Below are 9,440 nucleotides of genomic sequence, written 5' to 3' on the forward strand. Positions count from 1 at the left end.
TAGACAAATGGCAAATCTGTAGACGCGCCCATAACAACAAAAGACAATACTTTATTGAACCTTTTCTGATAAGAAGTGTGCGCTACAAACGCGAGCATTTTTAACGATCGTTTCTGCTCGTTTTATAGCGTTTAACCACAGCTGTCATCGTTTTTTTTGTCTGGCAGTGGTAGCAGATATGCGATCAAATTTCTAATTTGAGGCTGTATTACGTCGATTCTGGGACCCAACATCACAACAAGATGATATTTTAAGCTCCTTATGTAGCCGAACCTGCGCTCAGTGCGCTGGTTTGAATGGGCCGCCTCCAGTGTCTCCTTTGTTTTGCTGCCTCCAGCTAGCGCTGTGAAGTCGGTTGACCCTAGTTACCTGTGGTTGGCCTGGCTGTGCGTCACTCAGAAAACAACAGGCCAATCAGAAGAGAGGCTCATGAATATTAATTAGACAGGCCAAAGTCGACCTGTTCTCAGCAGAGCTCCTGAGAAAGAAGCTGTAAAAATATATTGAGATGGTTTTTGGTACTTATACCGCAAATATATATTCTTAAGGACATCAAAACCTCAAAATAAAACTCCAGAAAGGTGTACAATATGGGACCTTTAATTCATATTTAAGTTCAAAACAGGTCCACAAACTCTCTTCAAATATGAAAACTAGTTTCTTCTCTTGTTTTTAGATCATGGGAAAGTCCAAACAGGTTGGAAAGCACAGTAAAGGCAGGAAGAAGAACATTTCCAAGACATGGAAGACTAAGCGCAGGACGAAGGACCTTGACCAGATCCATGCAGACATGATCCCTGCAAATGCTGTCAAGTTACTAAAGCAAGATGTAGATTTTGATGTTACAGGATGTGCTCAGCATTACTGTCTGCACTGCGCGTAAGTCACACCTCACCACCCCAATGACACACCACTTTTTTTTAACCGTTTGTATTTTTTTATTTTTAGCTTTTTAAAATATTCAGCTTTTCATTTGAATTTTTTCCTTCCTTTTCTAAAGGAGATATTTTGTCAATTTGAAAACACTGAAGGAGCATTTCAAATCCAAACCTCATAAAAAACGGTGAGTCGGAACATTTTAAAATCGTTTTCTCTTTTCTCTTAATGTTGAATCTTTGGATCATACAGTTTTATGCTAAAGTTTGGGCACCCCTGATAATTATCATAGTTTTAATTTATAATCTGCTGGTCTTTCAAAGCAGCAACTTGATTTGGATATATTTTATACCTTATGGAGACAGTAACATTTCAGTTCTGAAATAAAAATGTTTGAATCAACAAAAACAATGCAATGTGAATCATAACAAAAACACACAGGTGCAAATAATTTAGGCACCCCAATGAAATAATGTCATCAATATTTAGTAGAGCCACCTTTTGCTGAAATAACAGCCTGTAGACACTTCTTATAGCCACTGATAAGGCCCTGAATTCTGGCTGCAGGTATTTTGAACCATTCTTCCTTGCAAAATGTCACTAGTTCAGTCAGGTTTGATGGCTGCCGAGCATGAACAGCTCCTAGCAATAAGCTACCTTAAACATGATTGTTTGCACGCGATTTTGCAGTGTTAAGGTTCATTGAGCTAATCAAATCAATATCATGTTGTAATTAATCAGCAATAAGAGACTACAGGTATTAAATCAACACAATTGAAAGGGTGCCCAAACTTTTGCACAACCCATTTTTATACATTCATCTTTATTCCATACAACTCAATACTGCAACACTAAGAATTTATGTCTGAAAAACATCACATTATGCTGCTTTCTCTAGAAACTGAATGGAATATCACTACGATCTTTTCTTATAATTAAAGAGCAAATTATTATCCAGCCTCAGAAGGGTGCCCAAACTTTTGCATAACACTGTATATAAAATATATTACCTGCATAAATGCAAAAAAAAAAATGTCTGAGTTTTCCATGTTTTTAAAATGATAGTCATTTTAAAAGCTTTTTTTTTGTATTTTAGATTGAAGCAGCTGAGGGAAGAGCCATATACACAGGCCGAGGCAGAGCGGGCAGCAGGAATGGGCTCCTACATCCCACCCAAAACTGTAGAGGTTCACACACAGCAGGTCGAGGAAGATATGGACTGAAAGAGCACTTTGGTCTGCCTCTCTGTGGACTCTTGCTCTTCTGGACTCAGAGCAACAATTTGACCTGTTTCAGAGCTGAAATTAGTTTATGGAGATGGAAAGTAAGTTGAAAAATATTAAATGAATTGATATTATTTTGATGAATGTTCAATGACAATTGTCTGTTAATTCAGTCTTGTTTGATTTTGGAGAAGTCCTGGAACAGCTGGCTACAGTTTCATACTTGTTGTGAAATTAAATTAGTAAAGTTTGCTTACAACAAGCAACCTTCTGGGACTGAAAGCCTCACAATGTTCATTATGTATGTGAATATAAACTCAGCAAAAAAGAAACGTGTCCTCTTTTTTTTTTTTTTTTACTATTATTTCCAGCAAATTTCTTAATGTGTAAATATTTGTATGAACATAAAAAGTTTAACAAGTGAGACAAACTAAACAGGTTTTTGATGAAAAGAAACGGAATAATGAGCTAGTGAGGAGTAAACGCTGGGATAAACGACGGGAAAAAAGCTGAAGCTGATGCTTCACTTTATAGCACTGAGACCAGTCATGAGGGAGTACGTTACCCCTAAACATTGAAAAGATATTAGGATATTATGACAACATTACTCTTAGGACATCGCAAACAATTTTTTTTTCATGAATATGACCTGATGGAGGACGGACGCGCTCAGTCATTCTCGCAGTCTCTCTCGCGCTGTTTAGGCATGTTTTGTGCCGTTGATCATCCTTAATAAATAACAATAAAAAACATTTATTCATGCTTGGGTGTCGGCTGTGAATCCAGTGGAGAGAAATCCCTCACCACTAACTGCAAACTGGCATTCAGATCTGCCTCCATTTTGTTAGCATGTCGTTTCACTCGGATATATGTCACAGTAGAGAAGAAAAGACAATATTTCATGCCGACTTTAACAGAAATAATTGTACAACAACTCTAGTCTACACGCCTTGTCTGCCTGTGGTTGAAATGTTCTTTTCGTGGACATAACACATATTTAACTGTATTAGCACGAAGGACAAAAAGACAGATCCAGTACATTCTTTGGCCCCTAAACGTGTAATTACGGTCGTACATTATAAGCCGTTTCAAAACCTACTTGGCTGCCTAGCTAGACAGCATTTTGGCCAACTTAGGCACGTTCCGAATGTTGGCTAGACAGGCAGCTCACTAGATTTGAACAAACGCCCATCGAGTTCAAAGGCATGAATGTGCGCACTGGCCCTTTAAGAGCGACAGACATGATCCACAAGCAGGAGAAGCAGGAGTGATTTCCTCTCGCGCCGCTACGATGTAACGGCTCACCGGAGACGAGCCTATGACTACAGAGTGACTTCACTTAAGTGTTTTTATATCACCCTGGGCTATTTGTGTGGCCCATTAGTGATTTACAGAGCAGATAGAGACGTTAATTAGAGGATGGCCGCAGACGTGGATAAAACTCGTGCCGGAGAGCCAAAGGATGATCATGAAGAAGATCGCGCGACTCCATCCAGCAGACGCGCCCGCTCACGTTTCAAGAAACTCTCCAGTTTATTTCTAATCGCTGCTGTTCCTTTCTTCGGCGTTTGCATTAAATATTACCAGGACACCCAGCTTGTGAAACGACATGTAAGTTAATACCAGTTGGGTCAGAATTTCATTTCAGTTTGACCCGTGAAGGAGGGATGCTTTTCAGAGCCATGAGAGATACTGCAGCTGTTCAAGCCACATGTAGTCCTTGCAGTTGGTTAAAATGCAATAAGTTTTAGTTTTAAAAATTGCTCTTCTAAGAATTTTTTTAACTGTCTTTGCCACGTCTTTTTTTGTTATGTGGGAACAGTAAACTTACATCTGGTGCTCCAGCTGCCCGCTGTTTTATTAGGGTTGGATAGTTGCCACAGCTGGGCAAGACCGTTAGAACAACAACCCCCCTCTTTCTCATATATCTGTGTCGCTTCCTATATTACCCAGTTTCTCCAGGCTGCCGTCCTACTCGGACTGATAATAGGCCCAGACACAACATAAAAATTATGTCAGGAATTCAGTTAAAAATAAACAGACGTAGACATCATTGTGTCCCGTTGCCTTGGGATAAGTATTCTGTTGTCCTTTCTAGTGTACAACTTTCTTTTGAGTCGAATCTTTTGAATGAATCAATTGAACCGGTTCACAGAACCTATCTGAATGATTCGTTGACGAATTGGACTGAATCAGAGTAGTTCTGGGCTGCGTTCCACTCCACTTTTAGACACGCACTCGCGAACTTCCCTAAGCACTTCCCCTCGGGGGAATCCCCGCTGCCATTTTGAAGTGCGTTCCACTCATAGACTGTATAAAAACAGGTTCCACTTCGTGAAGTGGACGAGGGAAGTTTATATGGACAGACACTCGACCCCTTGATTTTGACCGAGGGAGCGAGTCTGCTTCATATGCACACTTCAGGCCGCTCCATAGACCACAATGCAACACGATTGTGACGTCATCGCAGATCGCGTTTATTTTATCCCCACCCCAAACAACTCTATAATATATATAAAAAAAAATTAACATTTATAACAGCCCAAACATACCTATATACATATAGAATGCTGCACCAAACAAATTCATAAGGGAAAAATGTAAACAATAAACCAACTCCATAGCTGATTCGAACGTGTGTGGTTCGTAATTAGCCGAGAACCGAAGAGTAAACGAGTTGAAAAAAATTAAAGCAAATTATTTTTTATAAGAAGAATAGCAGAAATGGTAAAAATGAAAAGTACAAAAATCTTGTAGTTTTTATGAAAGTTAGTAAATAGCAATTTCACTAAACCATACAAATTATATATATTTATTTATTCAATAAACACAAAAACATAATAAATAGCATTTTATTAAAGCAGTTATTTTACCTCATGATGTATTTGTTATTCCGTGGTCCTTGCCATTTTTAATATTTAATAAAATGGCACAATGTCAGGGAACACGGGATAACAAATACATCCTGTGGTAAAATAATTGCTGAATTGTTTGCTGAACCGGTTCTTTGAAACAGACTGTTCAAAAGAACTAATTGCAAAATGATTCTGTTTTTCCATCACTGGAGCAGCCCGATAACAGATGTGGATTAGCTGAGATTTGTTTTCTGTTGCAGGAGGCAGGATTGAAGGCGCTGGGAGCAGATGGACTCTTTTTCTTCTCATCCCTGGATACCGATCATGACCTCTATCTCAGTCCAGAGGAATTCAAACCTATTGCAGAAAAACTCACAGGTATTATTCTTGGTGTCTGTGCACTTGCATTAATGTCCTTTCACAAGTAGATATGTCTATTGAAGCAGAATTAAGATGCTTCAAGGCTATGTTCTCCATTGTAAGGTCCGCGCACCTGGCCCAACGAAGGTACCCAGTGGCGGATGAAGGTCTCTTGCGTGTTCGGTCTTTTCAGCGCGCAGAGTTATTCAATTAATGTAGAAAACAGAATTCCAGCTGAGAGTTTTAAAGCATTGTTGCAAATGCCTGATGTCCATCTCTGTTGCCTGAAGGTGTGGCACCTCCCCCAGAGTTTGAAGAGGAGATACCACATGATCCGAATGGAGAGACACTGACCCTGCATGCTAAAATGCAGCCGTTACTACTGGAAAGCATGACTAAGAGCAAAGATGGCTTTCTAGGGGTAATTTAAACATTACACATTAATAAATTCATCTGAACTGCTAACAAGGTTATAAACAGACAGGGTGATGATTTAAAAAAATATTTAAAAAATGTAAAATACCAATAATAAGAAATTAAAAAGTACATGAAATGTATTAAAATGCTAAGCTTAACATAATAAAAAAAATTATAGAACGTGGACTATTACAAGTTGCTTACCCAAAATGTGCTTATGAGGTAAATTGAGAGCAGTGTCTTTCTCATCAGGTTTCACACAGCTCTCTTAGTGGGCTGAGATCTTGGAAACGTCCAGCTGTTCCTTCATCCACGTTTTATGCCAGTCAGTTCAAGGTCTTCCTGCCACCCAGTGGTAAATCGGCCCTGGGAGACACTTGGTGGATCATTCCCAGCGAACTGAACATCTTCACCGGCTACCTTCCCAACAACCGCTATCATCCTCCCACACCACGAGGCAAAGAGGTACAAATATACCTTTACATTTTTTAATTAGTTCAAATTAGATGCTTGAGCTGAATCACATCAACAAAACTCTTTTAATTTTATATTACTTTGGTTTAACCACATTGTTGAAAAATGAGTGATCTGAGGTTGTCAAGATCTATTTGATCAAGAAGACTGATTCAGTTTCTGTTTAGTTGGTGGATAGATGATGTGATTATTTCATTTCTCTGCAGGTACTGATCCACTCTCTGCTGAGTATGTTCCACCCGCGGCCTTTTGTGAAATCCCGCTTTGCTCCACAGGGTGCTCTGGCTTGTATACGGGCTGCTAGTGATTTCTATTATGACGTTGTTTTCAGGTGAGTTAAAATAAAACATGCTGTCATGTTTGAATAAGGTTTTTGTAATCCAGAATAAAAGGGATTTTCTTAAAATCAAGAAGAATTTAAAGAATATCTGATTGTAACTTCAGTTTTAACTTTTATTTTAAATTTGAGCCTCCAACTGAATCTTATCTTATTGCGTTACTAATTACAGAATCCATGCTGAGTTCCAGCTAAATGATGTTCCAGGCTTTCCATTCTGGTTCACTCCTGGGCAGTTTGCTGGTAATATCATCCTCTCCAAAGATGCTTCTCACGTCCGAGAGTTTCACCTCTACGTCCCAAATGACAAGTCAGTCTTCTCTCCACTATTCCCAACTCCAAACACTTTTAAGGTGCTGAGTGTATGGCTGCGTAATTAATCGTGATCATGATTTCTGTTTCTCGAGATTATTTTAGCATAATTGCCTGCAATATTTGCCCTCTGGTTCCACATGCTTGCATATTGTTAGAAAAACATTTAATTAAACTAATAATTTGGAATAACTAGAAATTTAACCGTTTTAGTTCTTAATAATGTAGAGACCGTTTTAAATATGACGCACAAAATGACTTGACATTCTTTTCATTTGTAAAAGTGCAATAATTATTCAGATTAAATGTAAAAAGAAATTGATGAATAATTGCGGTCAACTTTTTTTTTTTTTTTAGCAAAATAATTTTGATTATCAGTTTAACCATTATTCGTGTGTTTTATGTGGCAGATCTTTGAATGTGGACATGGAGTGGCTTTATGGGGCCAGTGAGAGCAGCAACATGGAGGTGGATATTGGATACCTGCCTCAGGTTTGTGCTCATGTTTACGCAGAACATCTGAGGGTTTTGATTTGTGGTATGCATAATACAAAAGTGCTTCTCCTGACATTTTGCTGTATGCTTTTTAGTCAGTTTTTTGATAAGTCAAAGCCATCCATTGTATTCTTAGCTGAAATGCACAAAGTAAATGGGCTGTATATGTTTACAGATGGAGCTCAGGGCAGAAGGTCCCTCCACTCCCTCAGTGATCTATGACGAGCAGGGGAACATGATTGACAGCCGAGGGGAGGGAGGAGAGCCCATTCAGTTTGTCTTTGAGAAGATTGTCTGGAATGCAGAGCTGAGCAGAGAAGAAGCATCCAGACATCTTGAGGTCACAATGTACCCATTTAAAAAGGTGAGTCCCCTGACTCTCAATCAACAAACTCTTTTTCTGTAGATTCATTTTCACAGATTCATACTTATACATCTTGAAATTTGTTGTTAAGAGTCTGCAGCAACACCACCCTGTTAAATATGCTGGCTAGGTATGTTTTGAAGCATGGCTGCTGATTTGAGCTGGTTTAAGCTGGTCATGTGCTGGTCCTAAGCAACTAGCTCCTGCTCAGGACCAGCTCAAACCAGCAGCCATGCTTCAAAACACACCTATTTTTCCAACAGGGTGAACAGATGTTCTTTAAGATAAATTTTTTGGTGATGTTGGTTGAGTAGTTGTTTAACAGATCAATAGAAATGTTTGCAATGTTGTCATTATCAATCTCATCAGTGGGTTTTCTGTTTGGAAGGTGCCATATTTACCATTCAGTGAGGCCTTTAGCAGAGCTGATGCAGAGAAGAAGCTGGTTCACTCCATCCTGCTCTGGGGGGCCCTGGATGACCAGTCATGCTGAGGTAAGACACCCAAAAATGGCAATAACAAAGAATACAAACTACTGGAGCAGTTAAGTTTGGCCACAATGGTCAGCATGACTTTATCTTAATATCTGCTGACAGTGTTATAGCTAGAGTTCTAGGATTCTTTCAGCTACATTAGAGGTTTCTCTCATTTGCGTTCTGTGCATTTCCTCCTTATCTGTGTTAGGTTCGGGGCGGACTCTTCGAGAGACAGTCCTCGAGAGTTCGCCCATTTTGGCCTTGCTCAACCAGAGCTTCATCAGCAGCTGGTCTCTAGTCAAAGAGCTGGAGGATCTGCAGGTGGGGAGTTTGGGTCATTTAGCTGACACGTTGTTAAGCTAAATGAAGTTGTCCTTATTTAGACTAATGAAGTGTTTAACCTTGTGTTTAACCTAATTTAGGGTGATAAGAAGAATCTGGACTTGAGTAAAAAGGCTCGTTTACATTTGGAAAAGTATACTTTTCCAGTGGAGATGATGGTGGCGCTGCCCAACGGCACTGTGGTGAGTCTTCTTTAGCTTTCTTAACCAGCTGGGTCAGTCTGTGCCAACTGCTTGTTTCAATGAATGTCACTCTAACTTCTCCAGGTGCATCACATCAATGCTAATAATTTCCTGGACCAGACATCCATGAAACCAGAAGAGGAAGAGGGGCCTGCTATCAGTTTCTCAGCAGGTTTTGAGGATCCTTCAACTTCCACATACATTCGCTTCCTACAGGAAGGACTCAAAATGGCCAGACCTTACCTGGAATCGTAAAACTGTTTCTCTCCAGAAACATTTGTGCATGTTAGAGATAAATGAGGGGAGTATATGAGGGAGAAAGAAAGGAAGTCTGATATCAGCTCTGCTCCTCCATGTCTGATTTTAGGAACGGAATGTGGAGGAGCTGACACAATTTCTTCATTGAGAAGGCAGCTGGTGGCCACATCTTCGAGTGACATATTCCATGTAAAAGTGCACAATATAACATCATGTTGTCACAAGTGTGGTATGTCACACAGTGAAACCTAAAGGGTGTTTAACTGTACACAACAACACAATCTCAATTAAGTCATATATTTTTATCTGGAAAATTTGCCGATTTTGTGCAAACCTTACACTTCCTGAGTGACGAATGTCATTAGTCTGATCCATTGTTCAGACTAATGAACTGAAATGGCATTATGTTGTATATTGATCTGATAAAACCACTTTTATACTTTTGTTCGGTGTTGTTAATCAGTTTTAT

At 39.4% G+C, this 9,440-nt stretch overlaps 2 protein-coding genes across 4 annotated transcripts in view; both read left to right on the forward strand.

Moving 5' to 3' along the window:
• znf593 (zinc finger protein 593) overlaps positions 1-2,490 on the forward strand; it is a 3,508-nt gene extending 1,018 nt beyond the window's left edge. For both annotated transcript variants that reach the window (XM_016269855.1, XM_016269854.1), the window contains exons 2-4: positions 677-879; positions 1,001-1,063; positions 1,973-2,490. In XM_016269855.1, the coding sequence (XP_016125341.1) occupies positions 680-879; positions 1,001-1,063; positions 1,973-2,099 (390 nt within the window). In that variant the 5' untranslated portion in view covers positions 677-679 and the 3' untranslated portion in view covers positions 2,100-2,490. The remainder of the gene's footprint in view (positions 1-676; positions 880-1,000; positions 1,064-1,972) is intronic.
• selenon (selenoprotein N) overlaps positions 1-9,407 on the forward strand; it is a 16,935-nt gene extending 7,528 nt beyond the window's left edge. Inside the window, exons 3-14 of one of the 2 annotated variants that reach the window (XM_016269852.1) lie at positions 3,353-3,710; positions 5,215-5,332; positions 5,605-5,735; positions 5,984-6,196; positions 6,412-6,536; positions 6,715-6,852; positions 7,265-7,346; positions 7,525-7,713; positions 8,102-8,207; positions 8,398-8,510; positions 8,612-8,713; positions 8,798-9,407. In XM_016269852.1, coding sequence (XP_016125338.1) covers positions 3,519-3,710; positions 5,215-5,332; positions 5,605-5,735; positions 5,984-6,196; positions 6,412-6,536; positions 6,715-6,852; positions 7,265-7,346; positions 7,525-7,713; positions 8,102-8,207; positions 8,398-8,510; positions 8,612-8,713; positions 8,798-8,968 — 1,680 coding nt within the window. In that variant the 5' untranslated portion in view covers positions 3,353-3,518 and the 3' untranslated portion in view covers positions 8,969-9,407. Of the gene's footprint in view, positions 1-3,341; positions 3,711-5,214; positions 5,333-5,604; positions 5,736-5,983; positions 6,197-6,411; positions 6,537-6,714; positions 6,853-7,264; positions 7,347-7,524; positions 7,714-8,101; positions 8,208-8,397; positions 8,511-8,611; positions 8,714-8,797 lie in introns of those variants that run through there. The other variant, XM_016269851.1, reaches the window with a different exon arrangement.
• Positions 9,408-9,440: the final 33 nt, after the last annotated feature.

Source organism: Sinocyclocheilus grahami, unplaced genomic scaffold (genome assembly GCF_001515645.1).
Source record: "Sinocyclocheilus grahami isolate Dianchi unplaced genomic scaffold, SAMN03320097.WGS_v1.1 scaffold54.1, whole genome shotgun sequence".
Taxonomy (NCBI): Eukaryota; Metazoa; Chordata; class Actinopteri; order Cypriniformes; family Cyprinidae; genus Sinocyclocheilus; species Sinocyclocheilus grahami.